At 36.3% G+C, this 23490-nt stretch overlaps 1 protein-coding gene across 1 annotated transcript in view; it reads left to right on the top strand.

The window, feature by feature from the left end:
- dscama (Down syndrome cell adhesion molecule a) overlaps positions 1 to 18260 on the top strand; it is a 92607-nt gene extending 74347 nt beyond the window's left edge. Inside the window, exons 14-32 of the mRNA XM_016269624.1 lie at positions 147 to 275; positions 423 to 590; positions 964 to 1034; positions 2224 to 2464; positions 2766 to 2912; positions 5797 to 5952; positions 6089 to 6222; positions 6924 to 7077; positions 8176 to 8293; positions 8565 to 8725; positions 8825 to 8923; positions 11041 to 11229; positions 11331 to 11621; positions 11710 to 11886; positions 12066 to 12096; positions 13364 to 13479; positions 14785 to 14952; positions 15042 to 15259; positions 18204 to 18260. Coding sequence (XP_016125110.1) covers positions 147 to 275; positions 423 to 590; positions 964 to 1034; positions 2224 to 2464; positions 2766 to 2912; positions 5797 to 5952; positions 6089 to 6222; positions 6924 to 7077; positions 8176 to 8293; positions 8565 to 8725; positions 8825 to 8923; positions 11041 to 11229; positions 11331 to 11621; positions 11710 to 11886; positions 12066 to 12096; positions 13364 to 13479; positions 14785 to 14952; positions 15042 to 15259; positions 18204 to 18260 — 2825 coding nt within the window. The remainder of the gene's footprint in view (positions 1 to 146; positions 276 to 422; positions 591 to 963; positions 1035 to 2223; positions 2465 to 2765; positions 2913 to 5796; positions 5953 to 6088; positions 6223 to 6923; positions 7078 to 8175; positions 8294 to 8564; positions 8726 to 8824; positions 8924 to 11040; positions 11230 to 11330; positions 11622 to 11709; positions 11887 to 12065; positions 12097 to 13363; positions 13480 to 14784; positions 14953 to 15041; positions 15260 to 18203) is intronic.
- Positions 18261 to 23490: the final 5230 nt, after the last annotated feature.

Consider the following 23490-nt stretch of genomic DNA (forward strand, 5'->3'; position numbering starts at 1 on the left):
TTGGGCTTGGCTGGAGATTCGGGGGATTTATTAGGCATTTGAAATGACTCTTGGGGGAAATCTCCTGATTTTAAAAGGCATTGTTGAAATGTGGGGAGGGTTTCAATGCCTCTGAGAATCTGAGCGCGGTATCGTTGAATTCTCAGAGCCACCAGAGCCACCTAAAGTGGAGATTCGTGAGGTGAAAGAGAGGACCATCGCCCTCCGCTGGACCATGGGATTCGATGGGAACAGTCCCATCACCGGCTACGATATTGAATGCAAAAATAAAACAGGTACATGATCCAACCCAATACAAGCAACAGTAGCCGTTTTGGCATGAATAGATCATCATAGACCTTGTAATAGACCTATAAATGAAGCTGATCAGCTGACACATGAGATCCGGATATGTTATCAACCATCTCCTCAACCATAAACAGAAACTTGGGAACGAGCTCGCAGGACCAGAGATGTGTCTCCCACCCTATACCAGGCCACCATCATAGAGCTTCACCCATCGTCCACCTACAACATCCGTATGTTCGCGAAGAACCACATTGGCGACAGTGAACCCAGCAATGAGCTCACAGTAACCACCGATGAAGCAGGTACGATATACTAGTCATATTCATGTTCCTTGTATTATATGTACAGTTCATCAGCGCATGTTACTCTTTCATCTTTTTTTCTGATATTTAAAATACTGGACCATCTTTTAGGAGTTTTTGAGTAGCTTTTCTATTTATAGAACTAATAGCAATGTAAATATATATATATATATATATATTATTAATGTTTCACTTCCTGTTCCATCAGTTGACACACAGAAGGAATTATGTTGCAATACTGCCTACTGGTGGTCAAGGGTGACATTACAGGAGCGTGATTGAGATACTGATAACTACTGAGGCCACTGTTTATGAGAAACATGATGGCAGATATCAGACCAGGCTAAACAGGGTATATGTTTGACCACTCTAGATCCTGAAGGACCACCCCAAGACGTCACACTGGAAGCCATCACTTCCCAAAGCATAAAAGTTACATGGAAGGTATGGCTGCACAGGTTATCGTGACTCTATCAAGTTTGATGTTATATAAACATATGCATACACATACCAATTAAAGGTTTACTCATTCAATATTATTAATATTCTTTATTATAAATATATACAATACACATGAAACGTAATCATATATACATATTATATATATATATATATATATATATATATATATATATATATATATATATATATATATATATATATATATATATAACTTTATGTATATATAAATAATGTGTTGTTTTGTTATAATGTTTTTGTAATATTTAATATTTATGATTAAAATAAATATAAATAATTGTTATTAATTTTATTATATTTATTCCTAATATTTACTATAGATATATAAAAAGATTTATATTTTGAATAAATGCTGTTCTTTTTAAGTTTTTATTCATCAAAGAATCCTGAAAAAAGTATCGCGGTTTCCAAAAAAATATTTGGCAGCACAACTGTTACCAACACTGATAATTCTAATAATAAATCAGCATATTAGAATATTTCTGAAGGATCATGTGACACTTTATAGTGGAGTAATGGCTGATGGAAATTCAGCTTTGCATCACAGGAATAAATTATATTTTAAAGGATATTAAAATAGAAACCATTATTTTATATTGTAATAACATTTTGCAAGATTACAGTTTTTTTTTCAGTATTTTTGATCAAATAAATGCAGCCTTGATGAGCATAAGAGACTTCTTTAAAAAACATTACAAGTTTTACTGATTCCAAACTTTTGACCGGTAGTGTGTATATATATATATATAGAGAGAGAGAGAGAGAGAGAGAGAGAGAGAGTTTTAACCATTGAATATAAAAAGTTTTTTAATTTTTTTTTATTTTATTGATTGATTGATTGCACTTTTTAATTATGTGGTGATATATATACGGGTATACACTCTTAATTAGGTTCAAAAAGTGAGGTTTTCACAGCAATGCCAAAGAAGAACCATGTTTGGTTCCCCAAACAGAACCTTTCATTGATCAGTTCTTAAAATAACTTTTTTTTTCTTAGTGTGAAGAGCATTTTTATTCTCTAAAAAACATTTGTGCATTGGAAAGGTTCCATGTTAAAAGTTCATCGTGGAACCATCAGTTTTAATAAAGAACTTTATTTTTAAGAGTGCATGCCAGTAACTGAGGTCTTGCTTCTAAACACCATCACCTGCAGGCACCGCTGAAACATCTCCAGAATGGCGTGATCAGGGGGTATCAGGTGTGTCATCGAGAACACTCCATCAACGGCAGTCACCAGTTCGTCTGCATCAGCATGGAGGCCACGAGAGAGACCGAGTCCCTGAGCCTCAACAACCTGAAGAAGTTCACCGAGTATGAGGTGGTGGTGCAGGCCAGTAACAGTGCTGGACCGGGACCGGCTTCCAGTGAGGTCCGGGCCACAACAATGGAGGACGGTAAGCCACTGTAATCATTCACATGATGCAGCAAATGTTAGTCCCTCAGTGTAAATTCTTTATAGCTTTAATTATCTCTTTTAAAAACTAATCATCAAAAATATCATGATATGCACCAAGCACATTTGTAATATTTGCTGCCATCTAGTGGCTACTGGAAAAGTTGACAGCACTTGAAACCGCTAAGAACCCAATTCAAGTTAATTCATCAGTTTCTTTCACACCTACTGTACATGTTCGGAGCCAGTGAGAAATTAGGCTATTTATGAGATTATTTTCTATATTTCTCTTGTGCTCTCAGTACCCAGCAGAGCTCCAGAGAAGGTTGTGGCCACGGCTGCTTCCCCTGAGAGCATCTCTTTGTCCTGGCAGACTCCGTCCAGGGAAGCTCTCAATGGTGTTTTACAGGGTTTCCGCATCATCTACTGGGCCAATCTACTAGACGGAGGTACAGCTCAGACCCCAACCCAGTTTAATGTGCCTGAAATAGCATTACTTTCATTTTGTAGATTGTAGACTGTAGATTTATATATATATATTTTTTTTATTTTATTTATTTATTTATTTTTATTATATGTGTGTATACATACAATATATAAAATGTGTGTAATAATAAATAATACATTGGAATTTATGTATACACACACACACACACACACACACAGAGTAATAATAAATATTAATACATATAAAACAAAATCTCTCTTTCTCTCTCTCTCTATATGTATATTTTTTTTTAGAGAGATAAATTGTTTTAAATTATATAGATAATAAATAGATTGCTAAATTGTAATTTATATACACACACACACACACACACACACACACGGTAATAATAAATATTCATAAATGTAAAAAATGTGTGTGTGAGATATTTGTTATTGTAAATATTTTGCTTCCATGGACCACGAGGGGGCAGAATATACCTTTTCAACTGGGAATTACATAGGCATTATGTATATTGGTATTAAGTTTCTTTTGCCTTCTAAAGGAAGAATTCCCAGTTGAAAAGGTATATTATATAGTGTATACTATATAGTGTGACATTATTGCATCCCAAACTATAGCACGTTATATACTATTTTCAAATTTTAAAGTATGCTTTTAGGATAATGTTATCCACAACCGACTCCGATATCAATACATGCAGCTATGCAAGGGCTCTCAAATACTAATAATATGCAATTTTATGTCCAGTACTGGCATACTGGCTTACTACATACTGAAAAATACATACTACACTATCACCAATACTGGACATGCATTTTTGCAATTCAGCAATAGTCTCTTTTCATAAGTGTTGTGCCAGCATGCATACTTGAATAGGCCTTTGTCTGAACAGGCCTCTCATGAGTGATTTAGACTGTGAGGTTAGTTAATCGATCACTCAGTACTGCAGCACACAAACCGGAGAGCAACATAGCACATTCTGCACACCTTTAATTGGCTGCTTTATGGCTCTCGATCAACTTGTGCTCAGTAGAACAAACTCACAGTACACATTATGTCGATCCGGCTCTTTCCAGGAGCTATTTGCTTATAAATTGCCTTATTATGAAGCAGCAGAATTCAGCCCGGGCAACTCGGGGACAAAATTCAGCACCGAGCAGCAAAAGACATCCAACAGACATCTTTTCCATCCAACAGCAGCAGCTAGAATACTAAAGGAATGATAGATAGCAGGAAAAAATGGAGGCATTAAAAATTTAAAACTTGCAACTTTGCTGGAGAGCTGCAGAAAAGTTTCAGTGCCTGCCCTATATCCTGCATGGGTGTACATTGTTCATTATTTAATTATACAATAACAAATTCCTGGCGAAAGAGCTGTTAAAGAAGTCATATTATACATGTTGTGTTATTCTTTTGACTAATAAAAGAGATAGTTCACTCAGTAATGAAAATATTGTCATCATTTACTGACCCTCATGTTGTTCCAAACCTGTATGAGTTTCTTTCTTCTGTTCTGAACACAAAAGAAGATACTTTGAATAATTCCAGATAGCCTATTATTTGAGTTGTTCTTATTTTCCATCAAACCATTACAATTTGCAATGCTGACGGCAACAAAAGCAGCAGACAGGATGAATGAAAATGCAAATTCAATCTCTGACATTAGGTGGCGCTTTTGGATAAGCAGAAACACAATGTAAACAAAACAGTGCTGCACTGCTAAACACTTATTTTATTAGGCATCATACGGAGATAACATAAAAAAAATGTAAAAGAAATCTTTCTGAAGAAAGTCAGTTCCCTTTTATTCATAACGACTCCCCCTTTAAAGCAGTAAATACGCCCCCATACCTTATTCATCCAAAGACTAATCTTCCGAGCGGAAATTTCTGAGCAGGCACTGAGTGACATAAAAAAACGCATGCATGCAAGGTCTGAGGTGAAAAGAAATGAATGTCGGCCGCTCCAGATATCCACTTTTCAAAACAGTGTGTTATTTTTAAAAATGCAAAATTTTGACTAGTATTTTCAATGTTGACTAGCAGTAGCAGTTCCGTTTATTCGACTAGCCGGTTATTTTTGCACATCACTAATCAGCAACTGTTTGGTTACCAACACTCTTCAAAATGTCTTTTTTTATGTGAGTAAATGATGACAGAATTAAAATTTTTAGGTGAACTATCCTGAGCACGATTATATGACCAATTTTTTTTTTACTTCTCTCCACATTCGCCACCATATAATTTCACACCAATGTGGTATTATCACTGGTCAAAACGCATTAAAGGTTTTCATTTTTAGTTGAACACTGTCATGTAAACGCATCTTTAATACCAACATGATCAAAACTTTGCTGGAAAAACCTGTTGTACACAATCTACTACATGCCTCTTCTGCCCTTTTATTGGTAGTTCATACTTTTTAGATAGTAAAAGGCCTTTTAATAAAATTGAAAAACCAACATCTGCACTAAATTGCATATTTTTGCTCAGTTTGGGCCTTTGAATAAAATTGAAGAGTTTTTTCATCGAGTGTGAGCTCCATATTCTATAAAAGCCTGGTGTATCAAATGTGAAATTAATTGAATTTTAAAATTTTCTTTTTATATTTTGTCTAAAGATTTGATACACTGTTCTATTTTATAAAAGTGTGTTTTTTCTGACTATTATTTTGTATGTCAGTCTTTACAGGGTTAAATTTGCATTTATATTTGTGAATTTACAGTAAATATTGTATAAAAAAATCAGTGTTCACTTCATTTTAGAAATCTCATTGGCTGTCACTCAGTAATATTGTGTTTACCTTAGTACAGTCAGCTACAGTATGACTTGATAGCAAGTCTTAAGCCAGATTTTAAAATCTTGTTGTTTATGCCACTACAGAGCTAGGGGAAATCAGAAACGTCACTACCCAGAAGGCCCAGCTGGAGCTGGAGGGTCTGGAGAAATACACCAACTACAGTATCCAAGTTCTGGCCTTCACTAGAGCAGGAGATGGAGTACGCAGTGACCAGATCTACATCCGCACCAAAGAGGACGGTATGACCCATGGATATCCATTCTTCGACCAACTAAAGTCACAGAAAAAAGATCTTCTGCTGTCAAATTCTGTCTTTCTGTTAGCCAAAAAAGTTGGTAAAGATCTCTCCAAACAGCCTGAATCTTTTCTCTGCAGTGCCCGGTCCGCCCGGCGGGGTGAAGGCAGCTGCAGCCTCCAGCTCTGTGGTGTATGTTTCTTGGCTCCCTCCGCTGAAGCTGAATGGCGTGATTAGGAAATACACAGTCTTCTGTTCCAGCTCGTATCCCACGGTAAGACTCGGCCAACTGCTCTCATACTAACAGGAGAGATGTCAGGCTGGCTATTAAGACAATGTGTGGAAGTGCAAAGCATTTTAGCGCAGAGCCAGTACTGTGCCATCGAGCTAAAGGTGGTGTTTAAATAGCTTCTTCTTTCTCAGTTTAAAATGAGAGAAATCAAGTGTAGCGGTAGTTCTGGCAGGTCACGTTAGTCAAGCTAGCATCAGCTGAGTCTCAGCTGATCCCCATCTACTTATAGGAATACGACACCTATCTAAGCATTCATATATAATGTCCCTCAGTATTATCAGCAGTTTTCGCATTGCTCAATAGCTAATTACCCTCCTCCATCCCCAGCTCCTCCTCTGTCAGTCAGGATTCAGCCTTCTGATTATCCTTTGAATCAGACTAATTCTAAAATGTGTACATAAAATTATTGAACTTTAACGATATCTGCAATACAATTATGTTGGTTCTGTTCTATTTATCCTGGAGGGGGGTATCACTGCTCTCCCTGCTCTCATCCATGCTAGGCTGCATGGATGCGCAGGGAGTTCTTGCCCAGAACAGAACCATACCGCCAATCCAAACTGTATGCTAATTGTCAATCATCTTTGACGATAGTGGTCCTGACAGAACTATGTGACGCAAGTTGTCAACTGATGGAAGACACAAGGTCTAACCAGCAATCATTTATTTTGGGTCTCGTTTAGGTGGTCAGTGAGTTTGAAGTGGCCCCAGATGAATTCTTACACCGGGTTCACAATCTCAGTCGCAACAGGAAGTACAGTATCTGGGTGATGGCGGTGACTGCGGCCGGCCGGGGGAACAGCAGTGATGTCATCACCGTGGAACCTCTGGCCAAAGGCGAGTCGATTCGTTCTTCAGAAGCAAAGCAGCTGATCTGTGGTTTTAGGGGGATATTTTTAAGTTTCAGCTCTTGTTCAGCCATTCTGTAAATCAACCATTCTGGAGTAATTAGTCGTATTTTGAGTTCTTGTGGACCTTCCCATGAGGAACATGACAATGAGCCATGAGCAATCTAAGATACAAAATACGCCAAAGTGTAAAAATCTCCTGAAACATACAGTGGACCCAAAAGATATTTAGGGACTTAAGTATGTTTTAAAATATCTGAATGTCATTGCAGTAAAAATATTAAACCTAATGGCATCTGTGAACAAACGCTGCAAGAGCTTTTAGAAACTCAGTGTGATTTTTAAAAAAATCGTTACCCTTACCAATCATTCTTTTAATCATCTTATTTTTTACAAATATTTTGTGTTTTTCTATAAAATAAATAGCTCAAATAGAGCTGATATTCTACTATCTAATGCAGTAACTTCACACATTTTTAGAGGACACTACTGTTGAAAAGTTTAAGGTCAGTAAGATTTTAAAATGTTTTTGAAAGGCTCTTATGCTCATCAAGGCAGGATTCATTTTATCAAAAATACAGTAGAAACGGTAATATTGTGAAATATTATTACAATTTAAAACAGCTGTTTTTTTATTTGAATAATTTTAAAAAGTAATTTATTCCTGAATTATCAGCATCATTATTCCAGTCTTCAGTGTCACATGATCCTTCAGAAATATAAAAATAATATGCAGATTTGGTGCTCAAGAAACATTTCTTATTATCAATATTGAAAATAGTTGAGCTGCTTAATATTTTTGTGTAAACCGTGATGCATTTTTAAAGATTCTTTGATGAATGAAAACTTCAAAAGAACAGCGTTTAGTTGAAGGAGGAATCTTTTGTAAAGTTATAAAAGTCTTTACTGTCACTTGATCAATTTAATGCATCCTTATTAAATAAAAATATTAATTTCTTTTGAATAGTAGCATAAATATGGTGTAATTTGCAATGATTGTGTTCTGAAATAAAATTCAAAAAGTATTTGGCTTTCCAAAATCAATAAAACAATAAATTGTGGTGATTTTTTAAATGTTTTTAAACAGCTCCTGCCAAAATCCTCACCTTCAGTGGTACTGTTACAACGCCATGGATGAGGGATGTTGTTTTACCCTGCAGGGCGGTCGGAGACCCGCCTCCTGCCATTAAATGGCTGAAAGAGAGGTAAATAAAACTGTTTCATGGGCGCAGACTAGAATGTATAGAACATACACTCTCAAAAACATATTAACATGAGTATGAGCATGTGATTTAAGACAAACATGACAACAGCTCCGTATTATAGTGAAAAAAACATACCGCATTGCAGATCTAGCCTTTCGTTAAAAGCAAACACAAGCATCTGAATACCTATGAGTAGAATCAGTCACTGGGGAATGCTGGGAAATGTCAAACTCTGCCCTCTTCATTGAGGATTCACACTGTTTCTCGCCAGCGGGAGCCCGGCCCCTGCGGTCATTGATGGAAGACGCAGTATCCATGGAAATGGCAGCTTCGTCATTAAGACCGTGAAAGCAGAGGATTCTGGGTATTACACGTGTGTCGCCAGCAATAACTGGGGAACGGATGAAATAATTCTGAACCTTCAGGTTCAAGGTGAGGTGTGAGAGTCAGGCGGGATGGTTCTCTATGTGTCAGTTTCATTTCCTTTGAGTTATTACGCAGTGTTTCTCACTGTATAAATATCATCTTCAGTCCCCCCTGACCAACCTCGTCTCACTGTGACCAAGACAACCACCACATCCATTACTGTGTCCTGGATACCAGGAGACAACGGTGGGAGCTCCATTAGAGGTGAGCTGCTTCCACCTTCAGCTGTTTTTCTGCTGGAAAAAAAGAGAAAAAAAATGTAATCCGTCTTTCAAATGATCATGATTTAAGCAACATTGTCTTTTTTTGGCATATTCTATTCAAATATATTTAATATTTTGTAGAATACTAAATATATTTGTATCAAATATATTTAGTATTTTGTCAAATAATAAAGTAATTAAATGTTTTATTATTTGTAGAAACCCAGTACAAACATTTGTGGCTAGGTTAAAATCTAATTCAAATCAGATATTTTCCCCTAAATTAATATGAAATGTAATTAATGTGTTATTACAGTTGCATTCTTACAGGCATAAAGATTTGAATGTGGCTCATCCAATCAGAATTTAGCGTCTGAACTATCTGTTTCATCATGTTAGTTTGAATCTGTTTTTGCACTGATGGCAGATTTATTTGTGATGAACAATCTGGTCCTTTGGTTTAGTATCCATTAAGTTCACAATAAGACTACAAATTATCATATTAGATTACATGTACATTTGATTAGTAAATTATTCAAATCACTGGATTGTCTCAAAAAAAACCTTTCATGGTTATATATGTATGTAATATATAAAAATCAGCTTTGCATCACAGGAATAAAATACAAATGTAAAGAAAAAGGTAATACGAAAAAAGTTTTTTTAATTGTAATAATATTTCACTACATTACTGTTGTACTGTAATTTTGATTAAATAAATGCAGCCTTGTTGAGCATAAGAGACTTCTTTCAAAACATTAAAACATCTTATCAACCCCAAACCATACCTGTCAACATTTGGGTACCAAAATACGGGAAAGGGGGGGTATGGGGGGGGGAGGGAGTCAAAAGTAAAACATTTTATATTATATTATTTTTATATTCATTTAAACAATTATTATCAAACAATTAGATTAATTTAGTAACATAAATATATCTTAGTGTAGGCTATATCTTTAGTTTTATAATTCATTATCTTCTTGTCGATCCACCAGTTCACATTTACAACTGCATGTTTTCTGCATAAAAATAAGGGTCGTTTTTGGCTTTGGTCTAAACAAAGAGCAGAAGGGCTTATTGAAAACGCATATTCATTCTCTGCCAGCAGATGGCGCTTTTCACCAGGAATATAGCCGTTTCCCCCGTAACCGCAGTAAACAAAACAAGGCAGCACCTGACTTTGAAACTTGCAGCGCTCATATTTAATCAATTAAATACCCTTTTAAAGTGTAAGCTATATCTCATTATACATGTCAATTTACATTTACATGTATATTTAGTTTTTTTCACTGGAGCACTGCCTAAGTCTTCTTCTCCCATTTCTACCAGTGATTATTGTTTCCTTCCCGCGGTACTACTGCGCACATGTCAATAGCATCACTGTTGTAGGTTGCCAAGTTGAGGGGACAAATGGGTTGAAATTTGTATGCGTCGATAATGTGAGAAAGATGCGTCTTATGCCAAGATCTGGCAACTGGACAACCTTGGAATTTGTTGTCGTGATTATTCATATAATGAGGTTTGGCCCATACAAATTACTGGAGTTTTACCGTAAGCGAATTTAGCAAACATATAAAATACGCCTAGTGGGATTTTTTATTTTTTTATTTTATAGAAAGATTAAAAATACGGGAAAATATTTAAACGGGATGATAGCGGGATAGAATGGTAAAATACGGGAGAATCCCGGGAAAAACGGGAGGGTTGACAGGTATGCCCCAAACGTTTGAATGGTAATGTAAATATAAACCAATTTTACATAACTACCGTTAGAGTGACAAACTGTAAAATCCCTCATATCATGATGTTATAATTTGAAACTTAAAATGCGTTTCATTGCATTAGTTAATGAAATAAACAGTAAAGTGACACCTGTGTTTGAATACATAAAATATAGCAAGGTCTACAATTCATCCACCCTTGTCACACTAACAGCAACTCTGTCGATGTGAAAGAAAAGTCATTACTATAGCAACTGATGTGGATGAACTGGATACAAAGTGCACTGTACAAATGGATTCGATTGCATTGCTTGAAAAATGAGAGTCAGTCCTAAAAAATCATTTAAAAAAAAATCAAACAGAGAGATTTATTTTTCTAAATTAATTCTTTATGCAGGATATATTCTGCAATACTCAGAGGACAACAGTGAGAAGTGGGGAAGTATTTCTATAAGTCCTAGCGAGCGTTCCTACCGTCTGGAGAACCTCAACTGTGGCACTTGGTACAAGTTCACGCTAACGGCCCAAAATGCTGTTGGTCCAGGCCGAATCAGTGAAATAATCGAAGCAAAGACTCATGGGAAAGGTGTGCATTTTATTTTTGTATATCCTATTTCTCAAATAATGGTGTGTAATTGTGTTGAAAACACCGTTCCTGTTCTCCTTCTTCATCTTCACCCATCACAGAGCCACAGTTCTCCAAAGAGCAGGAGCTCTTTAATAGTATTAACGGAACATGCGTCAAACTCAACCTGATTGGCTGGAATGATGGCGGTTGTCCAATCACCTCCTTCATTCTGGAATACCGTCCTTTGGACAGCCCCGTGTGGACCAAAGTGAAGCGTACCTCTCTTACGAAGAGCTTCAACCTGCTGGACCTGCAGGAAGCCACCTGGTACGAACTGCAGATGAAGGTGTCCAACAGCGCAGGGTTGGCTGAGAAACGTGTCAAATTTGCTACTTTGAACTACGACGGCAGTAAGCGAAGTTTGATGGATCGATCACCTTGAAAGTAATTGTCAAATGAATTGTTTGCTCTTTTTAATATTAAATGTGTTTGCAAAAGGCACCATTCCTCCGCTGGTGAAGACCCCGGTGAAGGGCCCGGTGAAGAAAACCAGCAATGAGGGGATGAAGATGATGGTGACGATCTCCTGCATTTTGGTGGGAATGGTGCTGCTCTTCGTCCTGCTGATGGTGCTGAGGAGGAGGAGGAGAGAGCAGAGGCTGAAGCGGCTCAGGGGTCAGAAGTTTTTCACAGCTCTTAGCTACAGATCAGAGAGAAGGTGTAGATTCGTAGGCGTAAATACAGACAGCATATGTTGCCGTTTGAGATTTTACTCGTATCAGCCTTATTTTTCATGATTCGATAGTACTTCCATTTTCTGTTTATGTTAATAAAGCTTATTGTATTTCCCACAGATGCAAAGAGTTTGGCTGAAATGCTTATGAGGTAAACACAACACATTTTCAGATTTGTTTTTTACAGCAAAAGCACCCCAAAATAGAAATCCTGTCATTTATTTGCTGTCATTTTGTTCCAAACCCATAAGAATGTTTTTTCTTCTATGTAACAGAGAATAAGATATTTTGAATAGCCTCTGAGCTGCTCTTTCTATTTAGCGACAGCATAATGATCCTAAAATGACTAAAAGCATCATAAGAGTAGTTCATACGAGGCTCCAAATCCAAAATAAAGCCAGTGTATTTAAAAGATTAATTTTAATGGACGGTTACAAAGCATATTATGCAGCACAAATGAATCAAACTCGATCAGCATTTTGTGAGAAAGCATTCATGACTCATATGCTCATATATCTGATGCAAACCAACGGAATTAGTTTCTTTAAACAGATTCATTGTAATGGATAGTTCAAGCAGAAATGAGTCAAACTTAAATAAATCTAACTCTATTAGCATCGTTTAACAAAAAAACAAGCACCAAGTAGTTCACAGGACTCGCTATATTCCAGATATTCTGGGGGGAAAAAAAAGGTTTCTTTGAACAGATTCACTATAATGGACAGTTCTATAGAATATTACACACAAATAAATGAATCAAGTGTTCTATCAGCATTTTGTTAAAAAGTCAAGTCATCAAGTCATTCATACGACTTATAAATCGTATAAAGTCTTACTGTATAATCAGTGTTTTTTTTTTTAAAGCATTTTATTAAAAAGCCCCAAGTAGTTCATATGACTCACTATATTCCAGGTCTTCTGAAACCGAACACTCGAATCAGTTAATAAATACATTCTAATAGACAGTTTTAAAGAATATTATGCACAAATGAGTCAAACCATCAAGTGATTCATACGCCTTATTCAGATTCATATTGCAGATCCCCCGAGTCATACAATAGAATCAGTTTTTGAACAGATTCACTATAACAGACAGTTCTAAAGAACATTATAGAGAAATTAATCTATAATAAATAGATTTGTGTGACGAATAAAGCGCAAAAGGCTGTCACTTCAGAAGATTTTAAGGATGCTTTTATGATGACTCTCTTGTCCTTTATTACGTTTGACAGTCCTTGGTTACCATATTCTTACATTATATAGAAACTGTAGCTGGGAAATTCTTCAAAATTCTTATTTTGTGTTCCACAGAGAAAAGAAACCTTATAGGTTGGTGAGCAAACTATTCATTTAATGGCTCACATGTCATGCTGACCTTGTACAAGGTTATTCACAGGCTTGTTTGTGTTCTCCTCCAGTAAGAACACAAGGCCTTCAGATACCATGAACAAACAACAGCAGACCCTCCGCATGCACATCGACATTCCCCGAGCGCAGCTGCTCATCGAAGAGAGAGACACCATGGAAACAGTGGGTGAGTCGTGTTCGCTGAACCATATTCAAACCTAAACGTCGTCGAGGCTCCAAATCCAAAATAAAGCCAGTGTATTTAAAAGATTAATTTTAATGGACGGTTACAAAGCATATTATGCAGCACAAATGAATCAAACTCGATCAGCATTTTGTGAGAAAGCATTCATGACTCATATGCTCATATATCTGATGCAAACCAACGGAATTAGTTTCTTTAAACAGATTCATTGTAATGGATAGTTCAAGCAGAAATGAGTCAAACTTAAATAAATCTAACTCTATTAGCATCGTTTAACAAAAAAACAAGCACCAAGTAGTTCACAGGACTCGCTATATTCCAGATATTCTGGGGGAAAAAAAGGTTTCTTTGAACAGATTCACTATAATGGACAGTTCTATAGAATATTACACACAAATAAATGAATCAAGTGTTCTATCAGCATTTTGTTAAAAAGTCAAGTCATCAAGTCATTCATACGACTTATAAATCGTATAAAGCCTTACTGTATAATCAGTGTTTTTTTTTTAAAGCATTTTATTAAAAAGCCCCAAGTAGTTCATATGACTCACTATATTCCAGGTCTTCTGAAACCGAACACTCGAATCAGTTAATAAATACATTCTAATAGACAGTTTTAAAGAATATTATGCACAAATGAGTCAAACCATCAAGTGATTCATACGCCTTATTCAGATTCATATTGCAGATCCCCCGAGTCATACAATAGAATCAGTTTTTGAACAGATTCACTATAACAGACAGTTCTAAAGAACATTATAGAGAAATTAATCTATAATAAATAGATTTGTGTGACGAATAAAGCGCAAAAGGCTGTCACTTCAGAAGATTTTAAGGATGCTTTTATGATGACTCTCTTGTCCTTTATTACGTTTGACAGTCCTTGGTTACCATATTCTTACATTATATAGAAACTGTAGCTGGGAAATTCTTCAAAATTCTTATTTTGTGTTCCACAGAGAAAAGAAACCTTATAGGTTGGTGAGCAAACTATTCATTTAATGGCTCACATGTCATGCTGACCTTGTACAAGGTTATTCACAGGCTTGTTTGTGTTCTCCTCCAGTAAGAACACAAGGCCTTCAGATACCATGAACAAACAACAGCAGACCCTCCGCATGCACATCGACATTCCCCGAGCGCAGCTGCTCATCGAAGAGAGAGACACCATGGAAACAGTGGGTGAGTCGTGTTCGCTGAACCATATTCAAACCTAAACGTCGTATATCTGAGGAAGAATGATACTTTTGGGGTCTCTAATAGTTCCATCTCTCCCTTCCTTGTTAGACGACAGATCAACAGTGCTATTGACTGATAACGATTTTGGAGAAACTGCCAAACAGAAGTCGGCCACCGTCACGCACTCTGTCCACTATCAGTCTCTGTCGCAGGCCACCGGCCCGCTGGTGGACGTCTCTGATGTCCGACCTGGGACGAGCAAAAGCAGTCTGTCGAGTAAGAAAGAAAGAAACTTCTTAAAACACAAACAACAGAGTGAATATGTGATCATGCTATTTAACCGAGAGCTTCATAACCGTCCCCAGATCCCACTTCTCGCCGTACAGCTAAAGCTGGTCCCGCAGCCCGTAACCGCTATGCCAGTCAGTGGACGCTGAATCGCCCTCACCCTCCTGTCTCCGTCCACACACTCAGCACGGACTGGAGGCTGGGAACGCCCAGAGTGGCCGGCTCAGTGGACAAAGAAAGCGACAGCTATAGTGTCAGTCCATCACAGGACACAGGTCAGTCTGCTACACTCGCTGTACATCTTGAGCTTTTGTTAGGTTCTTTTTTGTTGGCTTGAAATGTCATTAAAGCTGGGTACTTCAACTTTGTCAGCTTTTTTATAATATTTAGTATATATCTTAATATATATGCGTTTGCTGTTTTTAAACATGATGAATACAATGAAGAATGGTATTTAATTTTTTATGCATGAATATAAAACTACAAAGAAATAAACAGTATTATTTATATACATAAACTGCGATAAAACATTTAAAGCGTATAATAAAGCACATAAAGCATGAAATGTCATGCAGGAACATCCATGACATTTTTAAGTAACGACGCAGTTGAATCATTCAGTCAATTTTGAACAGATTCATTGCAACAGACAGTTGTTATGTGGAAAATTTATCAAACTAGTCTATCAGCATTTAATAATTTTTTTTTTAATTATTATTATTTTAGTTTTTTTATTTTATTATTATTATTTTATTACAGTACTGTTAAAATATCTGGGGTCAGTGAGATTTATTTATTTATGTATTTATTAAAGAAATTAATACTTGTATTTAGCAAGAACGGATTAAATTGATCAAAAATGACAGCAAATACTTTTATAATAGTACAAAAAAATTTTTTTTTTACTTTATATCAATCAAAGTATCTTGAAAAAAGTATTATGTTTTTCACTAAAATAAAAAATCTTGAGTACCAAATCGCAGTGTGTTAGAAGGATTTCTAAAGGATCATGTGATGCTGAAGGCTGGAGTCATTTCTGCTTTTCTATCATAGGAATAAATAACATTTTAAAATATATTGAAATAGAAAACAAATTAGGGCTGGGCGATATAGCTTTAAAAATGTATCAACGATATAATGTTTCATATCGTTTGGTATCGATAATTATTGACATTTTTTATAACCTTTTTTAAAACAAGAGAAATTGAAAAAAAACATTTAATTTAACCACTGTATTTTTAAATTAATCCAATTTATTGAGACAAACAACAAATATTTTTTGTTTTAAAAATCAAACACACAATAAATATTAAACAATTATTAGCAGATTAAATAGGTCTTAAGGAAACTTTTGGCTTGTCTCCCGAGGCCACCATTCACTCAGATTGTATTTAAAAACATATGAGACGCAGTGAAAAGGAATAAACCTCCACAAATGCGCGACGTGTTTTCTAAAAGTTTTAACTGTTTTAACTTTGCATGGCTGTCTTCATCTCTTGTGTGAGACGTGTTATCATTTTTCAGTGGGGTTTTGTGGGCAAAATCCAGTCATTCCAAAAGGAATTCACGCGATCTGGAATTTTGCATGAGTGCAAATGTTTTTCCAATGCCGATTTCACAACAGTTTCAAGTGGCCTGCCATTTAACCAGTAGAAAGCAGCTTGATTTGAATGTGACTTTTTTGTGAGCTGTGCTTAATACTTCTCTAAATTATTGAAATGGATCTTTCTTCTGCACAAAATTTCACTAATCTGACCACACAGCCTATATTATGATGCCTTCTAAAATTTAACCAAAATCTAAGACAGAAATGCATGGATCCTTTTTGGATGAGGCAATTCAACAATGGATTGTGATATTGGCTAAAAAAACAATCTCAGTCTTATTAAAATGACAATCAATTTTATACAATATTTCTGTGTGCTGTGTGGTTTTATGTTTTTTTTTTTTACAATTGTTAGATTAGAAAATTCTAACATCAAACTGTAATTTGGCCTAATCATGCTGAAAATGATTCCCTAGCCTTAGCTGGTCCCCCAGTCTGGTTTGGATGGTCCAGTAGGCTGGATTTGGAGGATTTTGGGCACTTTTAAGCTGGTCAGGCTGGGAGACCAGCTAAACCAGGTAAACTGAAGCTTGGCTAGATGCTCAAAACAGGTTAAACCATTTAAGAACAGCTAAGCAGCTTGTTAAAGTGTATTTTTTTGCAGTAAACAGCTTAGAAATGATGTGCTCATGCTGTAAGATGCTAAAAACATCAACACGGCATTTTGATATGCCTGTTTCGCGTGAGAGTGATTTCCATTGGTCCAAAGTTGTCAGCGTTCTGTTTTGAAGAAATCCTTGGAGTGCATGAGGATGAACCAATTTAAGACGAAGATGACAGTATGAATACCGACCACTGGAGGGTCCAGCCCAGAATTTTTTGACTACGAAAATATTCAAATGTGAAGATTTCGTATTCTTATGAGTATAAATATATAAATATATATATATATATATATATATATATATAAAATGAGAAATCACTTTTATTTGTGGGTATTACAGGGAATTGTTTTGATTTGGTTAATAAAGTCCTTTAGTCATGTTTGCACATATCTTGTTTAACCTAGAAAAGCAAGTCTTGATTGATAATTATTTGTGTTCCATTCTCTAATGGTGCAATATGAAAATCCATGAACCACGTTTGCTTTCTACTGTACTGCATCTCGCCCATGACGTGAGCTTCTGAGAGCCGGAGCGAATGAAATGACAGATTCAGGTGTAAATCAGCTGCAGTGGAAGCAAAGGTTGATTTAGCATGCTGCATGGGGGGAGACCGGACCACCTACTGCACTGACAGTGTGGCTCTTTCACCTCCTATGTGTAGTGCACTAGAAAGGTGTCTTCAGGCAACGCTCTCTCGTCTTCATTAGGTTTATTTTTGCTGCATTGCAGACATGCTGCACTACAGGGAAACTGAGACAATCTAAAGAGATCCCCTAAAAGAATAACAATTATGATAATATTCATAAAGAACCACAAGCAGTTCTATATGATTATGGGCTGTATGGTAGCAATACGTTATTGTTACCGCTCTGCACCAAACTGTCTTGCAGGGAGAGTTATGATGAAGAATTGTGAGATGATATTTCGCTATATTCGATTAGATAAATCTATTGTCCTCACTATACTCATTTACAAATGTTTTTGCTGTTTTTCACATTTTTTTTTCTATTTTTTCTTTTTTTCAACAGAGTGCTCACAGTTGTGACACTCCAGAAAAGATTTTCCATGATAATCCTGTCGACTAATAAAAGGTTGATCCCCAAACGAATCTGGCAGTTTGGTTAACGCTTTTCATTTTGCTGTAGGATATAAAGGGATCTGAGTGTATGTGATGAACGGTGAAAATGAACAGCTTAATAACCATACCGAGATGAGATTCACTTTGGAGAAATGAACTTGAAGTAATAATTCACCCCATTTATGTCTTTACAAACCTTCAGCATTTCTTCTTTTGTGTTCCACAGAACAAAGAGAGTCATACAGGGTTTGGAACGACATGAGGCTGAGTAAATGATTTTCATTTGGGTGAACTATTGGTTTAATCACAGCAAAGACAGAATCACTGTTCACTGGATCATCTGAATGAATACTAGAGCTATTTCGTTTTGGAAATCATACTCAAATGAAAGACAGAGAGCTCAGCAGGAACACAATGAAAGTAGAACCCCACATCCTCCTGAGAGGAAGCAGAACTTTCCTTTTCTTGTTGGTGTGCTGATTTTCCTCAGCTATGGTGGCCCAAGGGGGGGCAACAGAACATTAGCAATGCAAACAGAAGTTAGAAATAGTCCACAACGAAACCGAAATAAACCACAATGCAAATAGTCCATATCACAATGGAAATAATCAGTGCAAAAGAAATAAGCCACAAATTGCTGAACTGAAAGTGACTATATGATATATGCTGGATTTCTATATGTATTCCGTTCACACTGCTTGGATGACAAATGGTCACATAAATGTTGAACAGTTTCAGGAGTAACAACTGCAGTTATGAGTCAGTCACAATTTCATGATGATTGACACCAAAATAAATGTAATAAAAAAATAGTTCACCTAAAAATGAACATTTGCTGAAAATTAACTCACCCTCAGGCCATCCAAGATGACTTTGTTTTATTCATCGGAAGAGGTTTGGAGAAAGTTTGCATTACATCACTTACTCGCCAATAGATCCTCTGCACTGAATGGGTGCCGTCAGAATGAGAGTCTGATAAACAGCTGATAAAAACATCACAACAATCCACATGACACGGTCCATCAATTAACATCTTGTGAAGTGAAGAAAAAAATGTGTTTTTAAGAACAAAGTACAAATCCATCTTTACGGCATTTTAACTTTAAACTACTTAAAATACCAGCCCGGTCTCATGAAAATGCATATAAATAGTACGCCAGATAAAATCGTGGTATTGATATGCATATGTTATACAAAGTCAGCAACACATGCCCTCATGATATTTTTTAAATACTGTTGCCTAATTATTTGTAAAAAAAAAAAAAAAAATACAAAATAATAATTATATAGGGTGAATTCGGGTAATCTGGGACATTTTTTTGCAATTTTAACTTCTGCGATTTATTTAGATATCTATCTAACACATTAGATCAACACATTAGACTTTTCTGAAATCCCTAAGATGTTTTCTAACCACACCAGAAGATAGAATGTCGATATTATACCCAGAGAAGACATGCCACACCTATTAGTGTTTTTTGTGCCAAAAAAAAAAAAATCTGCCTGATTTTGATAATCTGGGACATATGTTTTAGGCCTAAAAAAAGCCTATATTCAACATACTTTATGCATGCCAAACACAATATCACCAATTTTTAAGAAATTACAGAAGTACAGAAATCTCAATAAGGAAATGTATATTTCAATATCAGGGGAAAAAAAATATTTCTGTACACAGGATGAACAATCTACTGTGTTAATTCATTTTAATTCATTTAAAACTATTTAAATTGTTTTAACATTTGTTTAACATTGTATTAATATTTTAAAGAATCGACTAAAATTTAAGCAACAGCAAGCAACAATTTGATTAATGGATTATTCAGTCAGTTATTCAAGTTCTCCATTCTATTAAAATTGGGGCTACTTGGGGAACAAACACTCCGTGTGTGTGTGTGTGCCCTGCCCCTTTCTGTGGAATCGCCCCAATGAAGTCATGTGATTTCAGTCACAAGACATCTATGCTAAAATTATAGTAAAAGTCCTGTTGACTAAATTTTGTTAGAACAGGAAATAAACACACTGGAGTTTAGGTGTCCCAGATTACCCAATGTCCCAGATTACCCGAATTCACCCATATATATATATATATATATATATAAGTGTTTTGATTATGGCACCAGTCTTTGGTTAATGTTACATGAAGAAACTTGTTTTATTCTTCAACATAAATTATGCACACTGGAAATTCCAGAGGGAACACACTGCTCGAAAATGCTAATTCTCTTCCATAATTTAGGAGTAGCTACTCCACCTGAAGTTAGTTGGCAGAAAAAAACAATTAATTGCGTTGTTTTCATCCTTTGTTTACTATTCTAATTTTGTTCAGCCCCTTTAGACCACCTTACCTCACAGTCTGTCCTTTGGTGAGCGAATTCCCGTGCGGCCTTCAAAGAGCGCGAGCGACTCTCTCAAATTGCTGTATTGATTCAGAGCCTTTCAGAGAAGAGCCGGAGACAGCCACTCTTCCTGGAGCACTTGGACAGAAATTGGTTTTATAGTGCTACGTCAGCCCAGTGGGTAATGAGGGAACACGTTAGTCATTGTGACAACTATATTCTCCATCTTCGTCTGAAGTGCGCGACAAATTAAGCGTCGCTGGCATATATTTAGACGGTCTCGCTCAACTGTTTTTAAGCACCGTCATAAATAAAGTAGCAGTGTGCTGAATTCTGATCTCCCTCAGAAAGACAGCTGTCAGCTACACAACACTGATGGCGTCTGAATGAAAAGAAGAACCTGGCTGAGTTCCTCTCATTCTGTTTGGTTATTCTGCTTCATTGCTTCGGCTTGAAAACAATTTGGCTGTGATCTCAAGGGAATATTGGCAAACTCTGAAGTATATTGCAGTCTTATTAAAAAGTGTGAAAAACTGAAACAAAATATGTTTTGTGAAAATATTATGCATTATAAACATTGGGTTGATCTTCCTGTAGTCTATTCTTTCTGAGGCGTCAATGTTAAAGGGGTGGTTGATTGCGATTTCACTTTTTTAACGTTAGTTAGTGTGTAATGTTGCTGTTTGAGCATAAACAATATCTGCAAAGTTACGAAGCTGAAAGTTCAATGCAAACGGAGATATCGTCTTTTTAAATTCTGGCGGTTTAATGCCTACAAAAACGGCTGGTAGGGACTACAACAAGTTACTTCCTGAGTTCGTGACATCACAAACCCAGATAAACCCCGCCCTCGGGAAAAGGCAGCAAAGGGGGCGAGGCCATGCTGCGCTGCTTTAGAGAAGAGGACGAGAAAACTAGAGGTGCATGTAAAAATCTGTTCATATATGAATCGCGATTCTGTCTTCTAACGATTCTAATTGAAGTTTCAAAATCAATGTTCTAAAGCAGCAGTTCTCAATACTGTTCCTCGCGTTCCCCTGCTCTGCACACCCTCTGCATCTCTCTCTCTCTCTCTCATTCAGCTCAACTCCAAAAAGGAACTGTTACAATTATACTTATTTTCACATAGCTATGAGAAGCATTAAACATGGACGTGCGTGCAGTTGCCGTACTGTATTAAAGCTTTAATCAGGATAAAACCGTATATTAAAAGCTAACATAAGCAGTAGCATTTATACATAACAGCATATCTAGAAGAATGAGACAACAACAAACAAAAAACATAGGCCTACCATTAAAAGCACACACTGGGCTAGCTAACCAATCGGAGCCCATCGCCTATTTCTGAGGGCGGGGCTTCTTAAAAACAGGAAAATATCAGCCTGTTTCTCAGAGAAGGGACAGAGCGGTGTGGAATAAAGGTAAATTATGTGAAAAAGAATGCGTTTTTTTTTAACTAAGCATTAACACATGTTAGACTGCACTCCATAAACACAATCAAGCCTAGAAAAAAACCAGTGAACCCCCCCTTTAAAAGCTAAAATGATTGTCTAGGTATAAGTGTGTCCGACTCTGCGGTCATGGCACAAAAATACCATTAAAATTGACATTTGAAGAATACTGTATATTAAACTTTTTGTCTTGCATAACAATGAAATTGAACAAACTCAATGTTGATCCATTTTCAGCTAATTACATTTTCTGAATTGGAATCTGTGCAAAAGATTGTGGGCGACAGAAGGACACCATTATTGATTCTTCAAAACAGGCTGAATGAAGGATGGGAAATGAAGATTGCTTATTAAGGAGCTTTCAACTCTAGACATACAGGTTTATGACGGGGCATTTTTAATCCAGTTTTCTATATTTAAAAAAAAGAACACTAACTTGGCACTAACTTGTAGTATACTGCATACAATTTTTTTTTAAAGTAGGCACTCCAAAGGAGTATCACACTACACTGTCACCCGATTGTCACATAAAAATAGTTATTTAGCATTTTTATTCATTTTGAATACAAAAAATATTTGTACTTTTTGAAACCTGATGAACTAAAATGTCAAAATCATTAAAAACGTCAAGTTGAGCACATTGCATTATGACATAGCCTAATATTTCTATACTTGTGTGCGTTCTGACAAATTTAGGTTGCAATATTCACTGTATAACCATTTAAAACATAGCTTTCTCATGAAAAATGAGTGAAAATCAAGGCTAATGTTTACTTCCAGTTTAACCTCACTGAAAATGGAGGGTCAAGTCAAGCACTTTGCCTTATATTTAGGGATATTCAGATATAGTAAAAGTAATATGGAGGTAAGAACATCGCTTTTGTATGTGGACTTGCAAAACTTGATCTGGTTTTGTGTACACAGGCTGTTTGACTGCTAGTGTGTATTTCACAGTTTGGTTGTGAGCAATACAGATTAATACATGTTTCATCTCAATGTTTTTCCTGCGTGAGCAATAGCTTTTGGATCAACATAAATCCCCATGTTTTCTTTCCTTTACAGCGTACATCAGAGTGTAACACCCCCTCCCAGCTGAAACCTAATGAACCTCAGAGTCAGACCTCAGCATGTGGTTCTGAACAGAAAAACTACTGTAATTAGACCCATGAGGGGGATTTTCTCTGAATCTCTTTGAAACCTCCTATACATGACTCACAGAGCTCAGCGTTTGCTGCACATACTGGAATGACACCACAAAACAGTCAAATACAGCACAGTTTTATAAGATTGTAATAGTCAGCAAGCTGTTGATGAAATGGGCTTGTCTTCTCATTCTCTCTCTATTTTAAATGAGTGTTAATTCATTAAAGTAATTAATTGAATCACTTTCACAGAACAATAAACCAAGACTTGGATCCAGAATGAATTCATCACAATGGCTGTGTCC

The sequence above is a fragment of the Sinocyclocheilus grahami genome, unplaced genomic scaffold (genome assembly GCF_001515645.1).
Source record: "Sinocyclocheilus grahami isolate Dianchi unplaced genomic scaffold, SAMN03320097.WGS_v1.1 scaffold53.1, whole genome shotgun sequence".
Lineage (NCBI taxonomy): Eukaryota > Metazoa > Chordata > Actinopteri > Cypriniformes > Cyprinidae > Sinocyclocheilus > Sinocyclocheilus grahami.